Source organism: Protopterus annectens, chromosome 9.part0 (assembly GCF_019279795.1).
Source record: "Protopterus annectens isolate FY-2018-M chromosome 9.part0, PAN1.0, whole genome shotgun sequence".
NCBI classification, from domain to species: domain Eukaryota; kingdom Metazoa; phylum Chordata; order Ceratodontiformes; family Protopteridae; genus Protopterus; species Protopterus annectens.
The window spans coordinates 1,277,051,377-1,277,070,049 of NC_056743.1; the positions used below are offsets into that span (position 1 = coordinate 1,277,051,377).

Below are 18,673 nucleotides of genomic sequence, written 5' to 3' on the forward strand. Positions count from 1 at the left end.
CCCTCTTTCGTCTCTTCTATGCAAACGTCCAGAAAATCTATGGTGGTGTAGGAGGTATTCGCAGTGAACCTCAGGAATGTGGTTGTAGAGTGTAGGTACAAGACAAAATTATCCAATGAGCTGATGTCCCCATCCCACAAAATAAAAATATCATCTACAAAACGTGCATACATTCTGATGTAACCCTTCCATTCTTCATTACCTAAAATGGTAGATTGCTCCCAGTACGAGAGGACAATATTGGCATACGTGTTTGCACAGGGGGTGCCCATCGCAACCCCCTGCGCTCGTCTGTATACGGAGTTGACCCCCATGAAAACATTGTTTTCTAATACTAAGGTCAGCATCTCCTTAATGAGGTTTATCTTATCAACTAATACTCCTAGACCTTTTAAAAGCTCTCCCACAGAGGCTATACCATATTCATTGTTAATGACAGTGAATAGACTGTTGACATCCAAGGTCACCATCAAAAGCCTACCATCACTGTCTGCTTTTGTCACACCCCCCAAGATCTTCAAAAAGTGTCCCGTATCTACCAGGACATTATCCATTCGCTCAACATAAGGTCCGAGTGTAAATTCCAACCAAATGGAAATATTCACTGTGACCCAACCCCTACCAGACACTATAGGTCTTAGGGGTGGGTCTACTATGGACTTGTGTATCTTGGGCAACGCCTTAAAGATGGGTGTGACCAGCTTATCTATCCACAAAAACTTGAAAGTTTCTTCGGTGATCTGCATGTTATTGTGCAACAGCCCTAACCGGTGATGCACCCTGTCTATCACCTGTTTAACCCCCAAAGGATTAATCTCAACGTATGTGCTATCATTTGATAACATATCTGTTAACCTACTATTGTACCAAACGGTGTCTAATACCACAACAGCTCCTCCTTTGTCTGCCATCTTGATTGTCAGATCCCTATTATCACTCAAATGTTGTAAAGCTAATCTTTGTGCTAAAGTTAAATTATAATATTTACTAAAATCGCCCTCTTGAAAATACCTCATTAAATCTCGTTCACACCCATTCATCTGATGAAGGGTTGAATCCCGAAAGCGCGCATCTTGTGTTTTGTATTTTCAAGTTTTATTAAAAGTTTTAAGACATAGCAGTGTCCTGCTGCCTTTGCTTGGATTCCTTTGGTTTTGTTTTTGCTTGGCAGGACTTTAGCATAGTGCAGAACTTTCTTTTTGGTTTTAACTACAGAATGAACTGGCACCCTACCCAAGTACCATGTTCAATCATAGCCTCACCTCAGGCTTTGTACCCACTGAATGGCGCACCGCGACAGTTATCCCACTCCACAAAGGGGGAGCCACGATGGACCCCGGGAACTACCGCCTCATTAGCCTAACGAGCCTGGTCTGCAAGGCCATAGAACATATCATCATGGAACTCATAAACAAAGACATTGGTAATCTCCAAACTCTGGACCCTACTCAGTTTGGATTTGTAAAAGGCAGATCATGTCTCCTAAACCTAACTGACTTCTTTGAAGCAGTCACCAAAGCCATAGATGAGGGTAAAATGGTTCACACAGCTTATCTAGATCTTGCCAAGGCTTTCGACACCATCCCCCACTCTGGAATTATAGATAAGCTCACTAAACTAGGTATAAATCCCTATGTCACAAGATGGGTTGTCAACTGGCTCACAGACAGAACCCACACTGTGAAAGTAGCAGATTCCAAATCCGACATCAGACCAGTGACAAGTGGAGTACCACAGGGTTCAGTCCTGGGTCCTCTCCCATTTGTTATCTACTTCTCTGAAGTGCAGGCCAACACAGAAGGTCTTTGGCTAACAAAGTTTGCAGATGACTGCAAACTAGGAGCCATAATCGAAACTCCTAATGATGTGGACAAACTAGGGCCTCACTGAGACAGATACCTGGTGTCAAAGCCATGGCCTGAAGCTCAATGCCAAAAAGTGTATTGTCATCCCCTTTGGTAAAAACTCTGTACCCATGAACTACCACATAGCTGGTAGCCTGCTTAATGCCGAAAATGTGATGAAACCTTGGGACATAGGTGGACAGTAGTCTCTCCTTTGATAATCACATCACCACAGTGGTCAGGAAATCCTTCTACATGGCTCATCACATCACAAAAGGATTCTCATCCAGAAAAAAAAAAAAAAAAAGAGGTCATTGTTCCCCTCTACTCATCACTTATTAGACCCATTATAGAGTACAACACCCCTTTTGGTATTTACCTCACAAGACATCTACAACAACTGGAAAGACCACAGAAATACCTCCCAAAGAGGATTACTGGCCTCAAACAGATGCCCTATGCAGACAGTCTCAAAAAACTACAGCTTTACTCCATTGCATATCGCCTACTCAGGGGCGATCTCTGCCTAACATACAAAGCTATGTCAAACCCAGAGCTGTTGGACATGCTTCACTTAAAGAAATCCCAATCCCTCCGAGCTACATGCTCTAGGGACCTTAACCTTGTCACCACAATAAACAGAACATGCTGGAGGGATAGATTCCTGTCCCAGAGACTTCCCATACTCTGGAACAGACTACCTATCTATGTCAAACAGAGCTCCTCATTAGCACTCAAGAAAAATCTTGATGATTGGATGAGAAATGGAAAATTCACCCCGGGGATCCCTTCTGTGGCTCTGCTCGACAGGGGCACAGGAAAATTTTCTTGGGTGGTGAAAGCCAGGGTACATTTTTTGGCTAGGCTTGTATGGGCCCTAGGGCTGATAGCCTAGTACCTACCTATGAACCTATAAATGTACTTTTTGTAAATACACTGATGTATCCAATATATTTATACTACCAGACAATGGTAATCCTTATGTCTCCAAAGTTAAAGCCAATTGTGACACTAAAAACGTAGTTTATTTAGCAGTGTACAACTTGCTCAAAATTTTATATAGGAAAAACTAATAGGCGACTTAGGGAACGAAATAAAGACCATCATTATTATGCCAATAAGGGCTACAGTTATAGTGCCTTAGCTAAACATATACTAGAGAAAGGCACTAACCATTGGTTTAAGTTTATGGCAGTAGAAGTAATTTATGAAAATTTTAGGTTGGGTGATATAATTAATGTCACAGAAGGGAAATAATTCAGATGGATTCTTAAATTATCAGCACACAGAGGTGCACGTTTGAATGAATCAGTACCTCAAGCCAGTTCTGAAAGAAAGAAAGCTTCTTAAATAAGTACACTGCTATGCGTGTTGTGATGGCAATAGCCTTTTATGGTTTTTGTCTTAAAAGAAAGCTGCGCCTTTAAATTTTTTATTGCCATTGTACTTGAATGTTTTTTATTGGTACATATTTAACTGATTGCATTTTAAATATTTGAGATGCTGCTGATTTTTTGTATGGTCTGAAGAAACTATTTTATTGTGAAAGCACTCATCTGTGTTCGAATAAAAGTCTATTCGGATTTTACACTGCTCTTTGCCATCTGCTTTTTATTGGTTTGCTGTGGTGTTGTGTTCCATATTTTTGTTCATACTACTTGGTTTGTGGTCGAGCACAGCTTTACAGTCAGCAGGACTTGTTTTATCATATTTCGTTGCTGTCTTGTGTTGTTGCTGACTGACATGGCTGAAAATATCACTGGAAATGCAGAAGTCGTATCAAAGCCTGATCCTACTGGCAACTCTAGTCAAAGGTGGCAACTACAAAGTTTCTTAAATATACAAGGTAATCCTTTGTTAACTGAGAATATGGATGTTTCTGCACACAGTTTAATAACTGAGCATAACGAAAGTGCACATATGAAAAATTTGTTTAAACACCTGGAAAATCAGCTATATAAGTTAGAGAGACTTCAATGTCAGAGACTGCATTCTGAAGCTTGCTGTGTACTGAAAGTTGCTCCTAGAGGGCTGAGGGTGTTGAATATGCCCTCATATGGAATAACTTGCCCGGAACTTTTCGCAAAATGGCAAAGAATTAATTTAGAGAAGTTTTTCTTATATTAAGTTGCTCATTGACTTTTTTTGTCCCTTTAGAGCAACAAATTTGTGAAGATATCAACAAATTACAAAAAGAACTTTATAGCCTTAATACTGATGCACAAGTTGATCTCCACATGAGTGAGTTAACTGAACAATTACACCTGTATGAAACTAAGCTATTAGCTCAAAAAAAGAAAAAAACTTCAGAGAGACATTATTGCTTTCCAACAACAAAATATGTTTGCTTGGCCAAGATAGCAGCGTAAAGAGCAAGTACAACCTAGAATTTCTAAAGCTACTAACTCAGAGGAAGTTTCCTCTATTACTCAAAATAATGGTTCTGTTAATGCTTCAACAGTGGTGCAGGAATGTGCTATTTCTTCACCTAATGCTAATATCTCTACATACAGCACACCTTTGGTGGTCCCTCCCGCAACTGAGCAGCAACTTAGAAGAACTCCTCTTTCTCCAGAACAGGTAGTATGCCCTACAACATGGAATATTTCTGGTGAGACTTTTTTGGGTCTCCCTTTACCCTGCAAAGTCCAACGCAAGGAATACAAAAATGGGAACAATGAAGGAAAGAAATTCAAGAGAAAGAACTCCTTTCAGGATTGAGAACCACAAACTCTCAAGAAAATGTGGAATATAAAAACTAGTATGGAACTTATCGCAGAGACAGTTAACAGAAGCTGAACTTTCTTTACTTAAAAAAGTTAGTCTTTTATTCCTTCTCAAAGAGCTGATTTAGCTGACACTATTATAGAGCTAAAATTGTTTGTACGAAAAATAGCTCTTAAATGGCAGTTTGGTTTTACAGTGTCACATGAAAGTGTGTGCAACTATAAAAAGCCAAGTACTTTCTGTCCAACATTGTCTTCCACTCTGGAAGTTTTTTCAAAATGTATGTGAACAGATTTATAATCTTTTTAAAACCAATAGGGAGTATAAACGAAATAAGTTTTATAACTAATAAAAATGAGAGACAAGCACTTGAAAATTTACAGAGATATAGTGACATTGTAATACGACCAGCCGATAAAGGTAATTCCTTTGTTGTGTTAGAGTATTATGTTACTACTATGAATACCATGCTTATTAGAGATGACAATACATGTAAACAGCATAGAACTTTATTCTGTACAAAAGTTAATTGAAAGGTTCACCAGGTCTCTTGTTAATTGCTTTGAAGAAACAGTTATTTCTATAGAACTGTTCCAGTATCTTATAGTAGAAAATCCTGTTGTACCTACATTGAATGGTTTGCCAAAAATACATAAAAATCTTGTAACTCCAGCTTTTAGACCAATAGTAGCTGGAGGTGGGTGGCTAATTGAACCGGCGTCTTTATACGTAGAAATACATTTAAGACCCATTTTAGACAAGTATGCCATTGTTTTGTGTGATACAGAACATTTAAGTGATTTTTACACTTTTCATGAGAGTTGTGCTGAAACTGGTACAGAGATTATGGTAACATTAGATGTTACGTCTCTGTTTACAGTTATACCTAACCAAATTGGTCTTTCCTATGTAAAAAATTTTTCTTAAAGAAAAAGGCTTTCTCACTGATGAAAAAAAAAAGAGTTTATTTGTTACCTTATAGAGCTGGTACTAGAATGTAATGTTTTACTATTTATTTGAGAAGCAATATTACTTGCAGACCTCTGGCATAGCTATGGGCACGTTCTCTGCCAATAGCTACGCCAATATGGTCATGGCATACTGGGAAAATGTGAACATCTTAAATGTTGAACAATTTAATGTGCATGTAAAATTCTATTGGTATTTTGTTAATGACATATATTTTTTGGAAAGGAGACCTTGAAAGTTTAAATAAATTTCTAAGTGCTATAAATTAAAGTACAGCCTTCCTTAAGTTTACTATGAAACATTCTTGCACTTGTATAGATTTCCTTGATGTTACCTTGTATAGGGGCACAGATGGAAAGCTGCACACTAAGAGATATAGACAACCATATTATACACATAATTATCTTGAACGTAATAGTATGCATCCACCACATATTTTTGAAAATGTGGTAAGAGGTAAACTTTTAAGAGTTTCTAGGCTCCATGACCAGGAACAAGAATTTGAAACAACTGTGTGTTCCACTAGTATGGAATTTATAGAACGTGGTTATAAACCTTTTGAAGTTAGTAAAGCATGTGAGTGGGTTTTAAGTCAAACAAACTAGAGAATGTCCGTTTTTTTTTCACGTAAAGAAAACATAAGAAAGACTGCCCATAAAAAGAAGTTATGTACTTACCATAATGTTCCATGTGAGTTGTTCATTTATTTTATTCTTATTTTATTTTACATTTGTTAACTGGGAAAGTCCGACTGGACACGCATCCATTTTCAGCGGAGGCCTGGGAAGAAAAGCTCCAATAGCATGTCATAAAGAAATTACACAAAAATATCATTCGGAGATATGGGTTCCATAGAAACATAAGTTATGTATAGATTAACAATTCCTTTAGTAAAGTCAGCAAATAGCATTCTAGTAGTAGGGTTTATATAGACTATAAAATATATACACAAGAAAATTTTTTTTTTTGTCTTTCTAAATTATGAGTACTCTCAATATTTTGTTACAGAAATAACCAGGGATTAAGCTTTACAGTGAAATGAATTAGGGGACCTTTAGTAGAATCCTTGAACATGGTTTTGTTTGTTTGTCTTTCGGCTTTTCCCGGTTAGGGGTCGCCACAGCGGAACTCCGGTCCGCTAATGATTGGTAGTGGATTTTTACGTACCAGGTTACCAGCCCTGACGCACAACCTTCAACGATGGTACTGGTGCAAATTAACCTGGGGAGTAGCATGAACAAAGCCAATTGTTTGAGAAGTGGGTTCTCAGGAGTTTCTTAAAATGAATAGTGGAGGCTATTTGGCTAGGTAGTGAGTTTCAGATTTTGGCAATAGTGCAGGCAAAGAGAGATTTGCCAGCATCATTTTTGTGTCTGATAATGCTCATTAGGTTCTGAGAACTAGATCATAAGGCTCTGGTAGGGATGTGGGGGTTAATTATATTTTCAAGTGCAGGGTTTTGTTCTGGAAGGTAGAAGAGATTATGCGCTATTCTGAGTTGATTAAACTGAAATAGTTGAGGTAGCTTGAGCCAATTGACTTGGTTAAGGGCGAGACAGTGGTGGGATTTGTATGAGGTTTCAGTAGCAAACTTGGGTATTTTGTTATAACAAGATTCCATTTTATTCAGATCACTCTGGCGGAGATTAGTAAGGATGGGAGAGGCATAGAGAAGGATGGATAAGAGGAGTTCTTGCAATAGTAGCTTTGGTTTGTTTAGTTATAAAGTGTTTGTTCCTATAGAGAAGTCCTAGTTTTTTATTAACTTTAATGGTTTGTGCTATAAGCATGTCAAATTTGAGGTTATTGTCCATTTCTACTCCTAAGAGTTTAGTGTGTGCAGTTGGAGCGATTTGAATGTTATCTCTGGAGTGAATGGTGAAAAGTGTTGTTGAGGGGGGAGCATGACCTGGGCTGAAAAGAATTAATTTAGTTTTTTGGGGGTTAAGAATAAGTTTGATGTTTGTGAACCATGTTTCAGCTAGAGTAAAAAAGTGTTCTGAGTGAGGACTTTCAGTTCCTTTAAGGTGGGGGCAGTACTTAAGGGTGGTGTCATCTGCGTACTGTACTACTGATGCTGTGAGTGAGGAGGAATTGATATGGTTGGTGAATAGTGAGAACAATAGTGGGCCAAGGATGTATCCTTCAAGGACACTTACGGATACTTGTAGCAGGAGGGACAGCTGGTCATGCCATAGGACTGCTTGCTATCGACCAGATAAGTAGCTAGTAAACCATGATATAGTGGAGAGGCTGAGGGTTAGGGTAGATAAAGTTTGGAAAAGAAAGTTATGGTCTACCATGTCAAAGGCTTTAGATAAGTCTAAAAAATGGAAGATACAAATGGTCCCTTGTTTCTATTGTGGTCAACTATATTTGTAAATGATAGTAATGCTGTGGGATGGTCTAAAGCCATGCTGAGTTTTGGAGATCAAGTTGTTTTGTAAGAGGTACCGAAGTAGTTGGGAAATGTACAACTCTCTCTAATATCTTGCATAGAGGTTAGAGTATTGTGACTGGGCGGTAGTTGGCGGGTTCTAAGGAGTAGCCCCCTTTGTGCAGTGGAATAATGTGTGATGCTTTCCACAGGGTGAGGACCTTGAATTCTGCAAGTGACCCGTTTATGAGGATGGACACGGGATAGGCTATGGCATCTGCTGCTATCTGAAGGAATTCAGCTGGTAGGGTGTCAGCAGCTAGTGTGGTTGGTTTGAGTTTAAGGAGCTTTGAAATAATTTTAGTGGGTACAGGGTGTAGGGAAACGATGGTATTGTTTTTAGTAGTAGGGTGTGTTTTGCTATCACCTGGTATAGGGCTGCTAGTGGTATTGAGGGCACTGGTAAGGATTTGGACTGTTTCGGTAAAGAACTTGTTAAACTGCGTGGGAATGTTGTCATGGTTGTTCCATAGTACTGGGGTTGGGGTGGTGGCTTTACCTGGGTGGATTATGCCATTTATTGTAGCCCAAAATTTCTTAGGATTGTTGGCATATTTTTCCTGCATGTTTTTGTAGCAGTTACTTTTGTCTAGTTTAATTGGTTTTGTTTTGGCTTTGTTTGGAAGTTCTTGGTAGGTTTGCCTCGGATTATTGGTTTTGTTCTTTTGATATTGACTCCAGGCCAGATCCCTCTCTTTCATTGTAGTCTTAGTATCTTTTGTTAACCATGGAGCATAGTTAGCTTTTTGCCTTATACTTCTGGAGGGATCATGACAGTTTAGGATTTGCAGGAAAGTGGAGTTAAAGTACTATATGGCATCATCTAGAGACAGTAGTTTTAGGGGTGTCCAATTACAGCTTTGTAATGAATTGATGAAGTCAGTTGTTTTAAAGGTCTTTTTGTTACGTATTACTCCGAGGTAGGGTTGGCTTATTTAACGGGGTCTGTTCCGAATTAGGTAGGTTGGCTGATGATCACTTAGACTGTCAGGTAGACAGCCAGAGTGCCATGCTAGAGTGGGGTCAAATAACAGAATCCAGTCTAAGATGGATTTGCGTTTTGAGGTTTTGTCTGTTTTGGTCGTGGTGGATATAATTTGGGTAAATCTATGGAGGTTTATGTGGGTAGTTGAAGTGTGGCTAGAGAAGTTCAGCCAGTCAATATTCAAGTCACCTAATAGTACAGTGTCTTTTGGCATGAAGTTTGAGATCCAGTTTAGCAGGGTTTCTACTATAGTAGTGTTATTGCCTGGTGGAATGTAGCTACCTGCAATAATGATATGTTTGTTTGAGTTTAGTTTTAATTTGGTAAGGATTAGTTCAACATCTTTGATTTCTTGGGTGTTATAATCAATTTGTTCAATGGTGAGATGGTTTTGGAACAATATCGCTACGCTACCTCCCTTTTGCTCTACTCTCTCTATGCGTATTATGTTATAGCCAGGGGCTATAATCTCATTATTATTGTGTTCTGGTTTAAGCCATGTTTCAGTTAGCACTGCTATTTCTGGTTTATATACAGCTAGAAGGGCATGAAGGTCCTGGATTTTGTTTAGTATACTTTTTGCATTTATGTTAATGAAGAGGAGAGAGGAGGTAGGTCTATAGTATAGGGGGTTTGGCTGATTAGAGTCTGTGTAGGGTGTTGTGATGGGCCCTACACTAGGGTGAATGTCACCACAGTGAATTAGTTTGTAGAGTAGGTGAAGATACTAAATTACTACACAAACTAAATTGCATGTCTTAATGAGGAGTGAGGGTTAGTTCTGACTGACAGTTTGAAGTGAGAGTAAGAGACCGATCTAGAGGAGGCGAGGTCTAGTGGTGTGACAGGGAAGTTACAAAGATTCAGGGGCGTGGAGAGAGGTTCGGTTTGCCATTGTGGGGGGTACTGATATGTAGTTGAGTGTGATTAAGAGGAGAGGTAGGAGAGCGAGAAAGGTGATAATAGTACATAGGTACAGTACTGCTTTTATTAAGTGGGACTGTTGTTTATCGTTCATCATGTCTGGTGCAGAGTGTTTAAGGGTAGTAACAAAGTAAGTGGGTTTGATATACTAATAATGAGTGATAGTAAGGGTGTTTGTTTGTGATGTGTGTAGTGTGAAACTAATTGGGTGGGAGGGAACTGATAGAAGGTGTGGTGCATAACTATAAATGTAATCGATATGGGGTGGGTGGAGTGAGCGTAGCAAACGGACCGGGGCAGAGCCAGTAGCCCAAGACACTGGAGAGTTTGGGAGACTATTACTGCAATATGTATCCTATACAGGTGGAAGGTACGTACGTGGCAGTTAAGTAACCTTAGACTAAATTCAAACAAAATAGTCAGTATATCAGATAGGTGTTGTGTAATTCAGGGAGTTGGAGTGTGGGCAGGATGGGTAGGAAGAGGCAAAGGTGCACTCTAGATTAGAGAGGAAAAGGAGTGCAGTATAACTAAGACATTAACAGATATATGGGGGGGGGGTGATGCCTGCCGCTAAACTGTGATGCAGCATTTGACCACACTAAAGTCAGTCAGCTGTCCTTAAGGGAGTACACTATGTAAAATACACTAAACCAAGAAAGTTAACATGCATTCATAACTTTCAGGCTGTGGTTTTCTCAAACTTCTTTGCTGGGTCCACAGTATTTTCTGGGCAATTCTTCTTAACTGATGTAGGTATTTAATGGGAGGGGGGAACCTTTAAATAATGGCTATGAATGGTATTCACTACTTTCAAGCTGTGGTTCTCTCAAACTTCTTTGCTGGGTCCACAGTATTTTCTGGGTGATTCTTCTTAATTGGTGTAGGTATTTGATGGGAGTGGGAACCCTTAAATAATGGGCTACGAATGATCACTAACACACTAGCAAGTACAGCAGCAGCATCTATGGGGAGGCTAAGACATCTTTACTGATGGGTTCAGTCGGCACCTACTGCAAAGCTCAAGGATTTCAAGAAGCTCGAGGCCAAATCCCATGATGTACCCAGAGTTACCTCCGATCTTGTTTGCTGCGTAAAATAATACCATATGTCAATCTATAACTCCATAAGAAAGTACAGAAGGGTTGAGTGACCAGGAAGGATCTAGAATCTCGGTCTTCTGTAAGCCCAGGAGGGGGTAGGAGGGAGCAACGCAAGAATGAAGGCGAGATGAACAACTCACATGGAACATTATGATAAGTATATAACTTCTTTATGTGAAGTTCTTCTATCTCGCCATTCTGATGGGTAGCGTCCCGAGCACCATCTACCTCGGGTGGCTCACGGGAGTATATTTCTCAGGACCATGGATCCAAAGGAGGCCCTTGTCCCTAGAGGCCCAGTCAACTTTGTAATGAGCGATAAAGATATGAGGTTTTGACCAAGTGGCTGCTGCGCAAATATTATCAATAGGAAGTCTGGCAGAAAAGGCAGAGGATGTAGAAACTGCTCTGGTTGAGTGAGCTTTAAATTTTATGCTGCAAGGCCATATTGGCAGCTGAATAAGCAAAGGTGACACAATCAGATAAGCATTTAGACAGAGGTGTTTTAGCCAATAGAATACCCTTCTTGGAATCTGAAAATGAAACAAAAAGCTGGTCCGATTTCCTGAAATGTTTTGTTCTGTCCAAATAAAATCTGAGCTGGCAGCGAACGTCACGTTTGTGCAGCATATTGTTGGGACTGTTGGAATGGTTGGGGAAGAAAATTGGCAAATCAATAATTTGGCTGAGATTAGTTTCAGTGCAAACTTTGGACAAAAAGAAGGGTTTGTTCGAAGTAAGACTCTGTCAGCATGAAAACGCAAATAAGGAGTCTTGATGGACAAGGCTTGAAGCTCTGAAACTCTGCGAGCAAAAGTAATAGCCACTAAAAAGATGGTTTTCCATTACAAGAATTTGAGGTCACATGAAGAAGCAGGTTCAAATGGCGAAAGAATTATGCGGGAAAGCATAAAATTTAGATTTCATGGAGAATAGGGGGATTTCACAGGTGGTCTAATATGAAAGGTTCCTTTGAAAAAGGCTTTGGATAATTTGTGTGACATAATATTCAGTTCTTCAAATCCCAGATGGAAGTTAGAAATGGCAGCAAGTTGAACACTGACTGTTGCTGCTGCGGCTCCTTTATTGAATATCACGTTTAAGAATTCTAAAAGAGGCCACAGAGGCCTGGTAAGGATCAATATTGTTTTTAGAGGCCCATATAGAACATTTTTTCGATTTGCTGAGGTATAGCTTCCTATTAGAAGATTTATGAGAGGATAAGAGAAGTTGCTTCATCTCAATGGAAAGGTTGGAGAACCTGGCTATGATGGGAATTAGTGCAGCCAAGCTGTCAGCTTCAGGGACTGCAGAGAGGGATGAAGTTCCCCGACGAGTGCGTCAGAAGGTCCGGAACTGGGTCCAGAATCCAGGGGTCCGCCAACAGATGAAGAAGTCGAAGGAAGGAGAACCAAATCTGACAAGGTCAATGAGAGGCTATTAGAATAATGGTCCTTCCCAGGGCTTTGGCTTTCTGTAACACCTTGGGTATCAATGGGATTGGTGGGAATGCATAAAGGAGACCCGTGAGCCAATCGTGAATGAGTGCATCCCTTGGGGCTTCTCCTGGAGGAGGAACCAGGGCAAAGTAGCTTCTGCATTTCGTGTTCATGTGACAGGCAAAAAGGTTGCAGCAAGGCTGGCCCCACCTGTGGAATATCCTGTCTGCTCTTTCTGTCTTGAGGGACCACTCGTGGGGCAACAAAACTGCTCTGCTAAGATTGTCTGCTATCACGGTGGATTTCCTGGGGATGTGCACTGCTAACAGAAAGCGCTGGGAGGTAACAGCCCACTGCCATACTCTGAGGGCCTCGCAACAACGGGGGTATGATCTGGTTCCTCATTTGTTCCAATACCAGACCACTGACATGTTTTCCGTGTGAATCACAATTGTACCCAGAAGAAGAGTGTCCTGTAAGTACTGCAATGCCAAAAGTACTGCTCTCACCTATAGGACAGTGATATGCAGATGAGTCTCTTGATCAGTCCATGTGCCTTGGGCTGTCTTTCTGTGAAAATGCCCCCCCCCCACCCTATCAGGGAAGTGCCTGTGGTCACTGTGGCTGCTGAAGGGGGCAACACAAATGGTTGTCCTATCGTAACGTGAAGAGAGGTCAACCACCACTGAAGATCCTTTTTTCAGGAATTTGTGATCATTATCATGCGAGTCATGGGGAGTTCTTCGTAAGACCACTGAGTGAAAAACAGCCATTGCAGTACCCGCATGTGCATATGAGCCAGTGGTATGGCCAGAATTGCTGCTGCCATCATTCCTAACAATTTCAGAACTTCTGATGCTGGTGCTTGGTTTTGGATATTACCATGTGGACATGCTGACGTAGAAGTAAGACACTTTCTACTAGAAGTCTAAGCGTGGTGGTGGTGGTGTCCAGTTCTGCTCTGATAAAGATGATATGCTGCGATGGTGACAAGGCAGATTTTTCTGAGTTTATTGTAATGCTCAGCTGATTGCAGAGTGACAGAGTGGACTCCCTGGCCTGAATAAGTTGATGCCTGGTGGTGGCAGTAAGCAGCCAATCATCTAGGTACCGAAACACCTGGAATCCTATACGTCTCAGGTGAGCCATGACCACTGCCATGCATTTGGTGAACACTCTGGGGGCTGTAGCGAGACCAAAGGGCAGGGCTCGAAACTGGTAATGATTGGCTCCCAGCTGGAAGTGCAGATGATCCCTGGATGGCCTGGCCATTTTTATGTGATAGTACACATCCTGGAGATCTACTGAGCACATACAATTGTCTTTCCCTAAGAAGGGAAGTATCGACTGAAGTGTGACCGTCCACAATTTCTCTTTCTTTACAGATGTTTAAGCTGCTGAGGTCGAATATAGATCTCCAGTCCCCTGTCTTTTTTAAAACTAAAAAGAATCTTGAGTAAGTTCCAGATCCTGTCTGGTCTGCTGGGACTTGTTGGATGACTTTCTTAGCAATGTCTGGCCCTCTACTGTTGCTTGTTCCCTGTAACTGGGGTGGAACATCGGGGATTTTCCTGGTCGGTGGAGGGGGTGTGGCGAATGGGATGAAGTATCTTCTGGAAAAGATACTTTGTACCCAGTTGTCGTTTGTTATTTTGAACCAAGCGTCTGGGTACAAAGATAAGCGACCCCTGACTGCCTCCAGAGCAGGACAGTCAGGCCTACTTTCAGGAGCACTGGTAGGGCTTCCCAAAGAAGTGTTCTCTGTCTCCCTGGTTTTGCAGACCCCCTCTGCCGCGAGGGTGACGTCTTCCATTATTGCCCCTCCTCTGCCCCTGGAGGGGAGTTCACCACGTGTGTCCTGAAAGGCTCCTTGGGCTTTTCGGAACCACATTTTCCCTCCCCTTTGACCCTTGGGATAGGGTCTGGTAGGGGTGGAAAAATTGACTCAGATGACAGACATAGTCTTTCCGTCCTGCTCACACCTGGTTAAAGTTTCCTTAACTTTGGGCCCGAAAAGGGATGAGCCATCAAAGGGGGTATTCACGAAGGATGACTTGAAGGGCTTCGCGAAGGAACATAAGCACATCCAGAAGTGTCTCCCGAGAACAACTCCTGTACTCACTGCCCTACTCGTTCCATCAGCTGCATATGAAATGAGGCGTATGGACAAGTTTACTATGGAATCGAGGGTAGCAAGCTGGGAGGCAACTTTGTCTGTAGCTCTTGCAGCTACTGTACCCTGAAGAGCATCTCCCAGCCCTTTAAGGAGATCTCTTTGTAGTCTCGTAAAATGGGTTAAACAGTTAAGCGAACAAATTGCAAAGTTGGCTGAACTAAACATATGCTTCCCATATCTATCCATGATCCTGGAGTCTCTGTTAGGAGGATGGATAGACTAGGAAGTTTCAGACATTTCCTTTTTGGTGGCTGCCGCCACCACCATGGCATCAACTGGCACACTTTTGGTCAAGAAGGATTTATCTAGGGGGGACCTGATAAGAACTTATTAGACCTCCTAGGGACAGGCTCCATGGTGTCTGGAGACTCCCACGCCCTTCGTGAGACCAGCTCCATGAGCTCATCGAAGGGCAGAGACACCCAAGAAGTGGAGGGCTGAGACCCAAAAGCCTTCAGGAGGACAGTCTCGTCCTCAGTAGGGTTGGTGGACTGCCAGTCACCCCTCTACCTGAGGATTTCCAGTATTTCTGCAAATGAGATATCCTCAGAGGGGAACCATGGGGACCCTTCCGATTCACCCAAGTCAGTGTCAGATGTTAATGACTCCTGAGGGGAGTCCAAATGTTTCCGCTTACACACACACTTCCAGGGAACCTCATCAGTGAGAGCTTCTGAAGAGGTCTCGGAAGAGCATGGGCCACCCAATGAGGCTTCCTGAGGCTCTGGGTCTTTGTACTTAGCTAGGATCTGTGAGGCAGAAGCAGACACAGGCACATTAGGGGATGAAGAAGCCAGACCTGAAGTTGAGGTTGTCTTGGGAGACCTAACTCTCCTCATGGCTTCAAAGGCCCTGCTGCTCCAATGTGGAGGGACTGACGGATCCGAGGAAACTGTCAATAACCCCAGCACCGGGACAGTGGGCTCCAAGCCCAAGGTAGGAGCCGAGCTCATCTGAGCTGAAGCCTCCAGTGGCAAAGTCAGAACCAACAAGTCAATTCGACTATCCTCCCCGGACCAGATTAGAGAGTGTCGGCTCCTAGAGTCCTCAATTGGCGCTGAGGACATCAGAGAACGGAGCCGAAGATACTGGAGCAGGCGTCAGCTCCAAAGGCTCCACAATCAGCAAGTCTGACTCTTCTGGCTCCGAAGGACCGGTATGGCTTGGAGGAGGAAGAGATACAGCTGGCATAAGGGTCTTTGGCTCCAAAGCCATCTGGGTCTGAGCCGATAATTTGACAAAGGCCAGTGCCTGTAGAAGCTTCTGCACCACCCGATCCACATCCAAATCAGATAGGCTAACAAAAGATCAAAATGATCGGACCGATGTTACCGACTGGAGTAGAGGCGATTTAGGAATTTCAGCTACCGGCTCCGAAACCTGTGAAGTCGATGTCACAGACTCACTTGATTTTTTATTCCACAGAAGTCTTGGAGAACTCTGAGGACTTGCTAGATCCATCCTGGTCACTCAAAGCCTCCTGGAAAGAAGGTTTCAACAAGCCCCTGCCAATAAGCTTACTTTTTCTCTGTTGGAGGACTCTAGAGGAAAAAAGAATGGCATATAGAACAGGTTTCTTTTAAGTGCAAGGCACCCAAGCAGTAGACACAATTCACATGGCAGTCAGTAACAGACATCTTCAACCCACATTTAGGGCATTATTTAAAGCCTGACTTAGGGTGTTTGCCCTTGTCATCAGCCATGACAGAAGTGGACAGACCCAACAACAGCAAGTATAAATTAGCCTTCTAGTACAAAACAAGCTAATTATAAACACACACACACACACACACACACACACACACACACACACACACACACACACACACACACACACACACACACACACACACACACACACACACAAACTTTCCCCTTTTTGCTTCCTTTAGACTTTACCCCCTCACCCTTAAAAATTAGTTGGGAATTTAAGGGTGGGGGGGGGGTACCACACCCCTTACAAAACTTGACGTAATCCTAACATTTCTAAGGAAAAAGACAGTGCAATAATTTCCACATAGGCATAACTGTTAGCAAGTACTATATATGTTAGCCAGTTACATCCAGTGGCATAAACACCTTACCATACTAATCTTCCTGCATCAACTTACCTGCAGTACACTCCATTTCAACTCAAAGCAATCCCAGCAATACAAAATCCACCATAAAATAATCCACCTTTCTACGACACACCATGTCCCCTTCACTTCACAGTGCTTCAGTTATACCAAAGGGTCTTGTCCTCCTCATTATGCTACTGTGAACCTTTTCTATACAGCACAAAATGAAAACAGCTTAGCTATATATACAGCCTTCAAATTTAAGCCCTAGGACAGTCAGACATAGGAGAATCTACTGTACTTACTGGTTTTATTTAAGTACTCTGCTGGATTCCTAGCCATCTGCTGAAGAGCAGCCCAAACACATTTCTTGCTCCTTGAACAATGACTGCTCTGCTCCACTAGATTACTCAGGGATGCTTAGACTCTAACCCTCTGATGGAAGTGGCATACTCCCGATTCCTAGAATTCTGCAGTAGTGCCAACAGGTCCTGCCCTTGCAAACCACAAGTCTCCACAGTGTTCACTGCTCTCTTCCATAGTCTTAGCTACCATAACATTTACATCTATTTTTAGTAATAACTCGCTATCTAGCTCTATGACCACCGACAGAATCACTGCAAGCATATGCCCCAATAGAAGGAAAAACATGTCTCCAAAACCAGACACACACACAGACACACCAAGGTATTTGTAAGGTATTCTGAAAGAACTGCCTGGACAAGTTTCTTACAATTCTGACACAATGACTCAGACAAAATCCTCATCATACAACCAAACTTGAACAGATTCTGTTTCTCAGTCATAAAACCCCCAGAACATTCCTGGATCTAAGGCAACTGACAGCCCTTGCATCTTAGCAATACCACACTTAACTATGACACAGGTAAACTCAAAAAATCCCAAACCCTCCCCACCCACTTAATCAATTCATATACGTCTTCACACATGCCTGCATATCAACTACTAGACACGAGTAAGAGGGCAGCAATTGTGTTGGCATTTCCTTTAAAAGTCAACTTTTTTCAAGTTCTGCAACCTATAAAATCTGCTAAAAAATGTTTCCTCTAATCATTTGCTTCTGTGGCACTCCCAGATCCATACTTAAAAAATGTCATTCTGTTTTCTCAGCCCTTTAATAAAGTAACAGCCTTATCAAATACTGCAGTCTTACCCATATTTTGAGCTTCTTTCTCCCCACCATAGTCTGTGATCTTCTTTCCTAGATTAACCAATACATGATAACGAGTGTCATCTGTCTGTCCAAGCAGAAGTTCAATCTCCTTCCTTCTCTCTTTGTCACGCAGTTTGTCATTCTTCAGGACAGCAAGAACTTCATCTGCAGCTCCACAAAGAATATCACGTGGCTGAAAACAAACAATGCATCACTTTTCAGCATTCTAACAAAAGTCAAGTATTTGACAGTGTTGGATTTACAAGTGATGCCATACAAGTAACACACACTACAACGTACTTCAAACATGGCAGTTAGGTCTGATAAGAAAAACACAATAATGCAATCTGGTGAGAACCATAACAGTGACCACTAATGGAAACGGGAATAACTAGATAAGAAGGGAAATGAAATGAATCTGTACATAATTATAACAGGGCATGTAAAGTAACCCTAATGTAGGAAGGTGGTAGCGAAGACCAGCAAACTACTGCATTGTACAGTTGTGCAAAATCTTGCCATAACAGTAGATATCCTTCTCTTCACTGCTGCAATATTGTATTATTTACAATAGGGATCCCTTGCCGAGAGCAGCCCAATGACCGGCTTGTATAACAAAGCCTTTTGGTTGTAAAGGGTATGCTGTATGTCACACACATGCTGTATGTCACACACATGCTCCCGTACACAGCACAGGGCATAAAGGTGACACCCTGACATACCATCCTCAGAATGACAGTCCAAAGATACAAGTATATAACAAGCACATCCAGAAGGAAAAATGACCAGAGGCCATCTATTGTTATGGTAAATTTACAAAACTGTACTATGTTCT

The 18,673-nt window shown here is 41.8% G+C and overlaps 1 protein-coding gene across 1 annotated transcript in view; it reads right to left on the reverse strand.

The window, feature by feature from the left end:
- SNRNP200 (small nuclear ribonucleoprotein U5 subunit 200) overlaps positions 1-18,673 on the reverse strand; it is a 1,344,735-nt gene that overhangs the window by 1,267,022 nt on the left and 59,040 nt on the right. Inside the window, exon 4 of the mRNA XM_044084204.1 lies at positions 17,839-18,031. Within this exon, the coding sequence (XP_043940139.1) occupies positions 17,839-18,031 (193 nt within the window). The remainder of the gene's footprint in view (positions 1-17,838; positions 18,032-18,673) is intronic.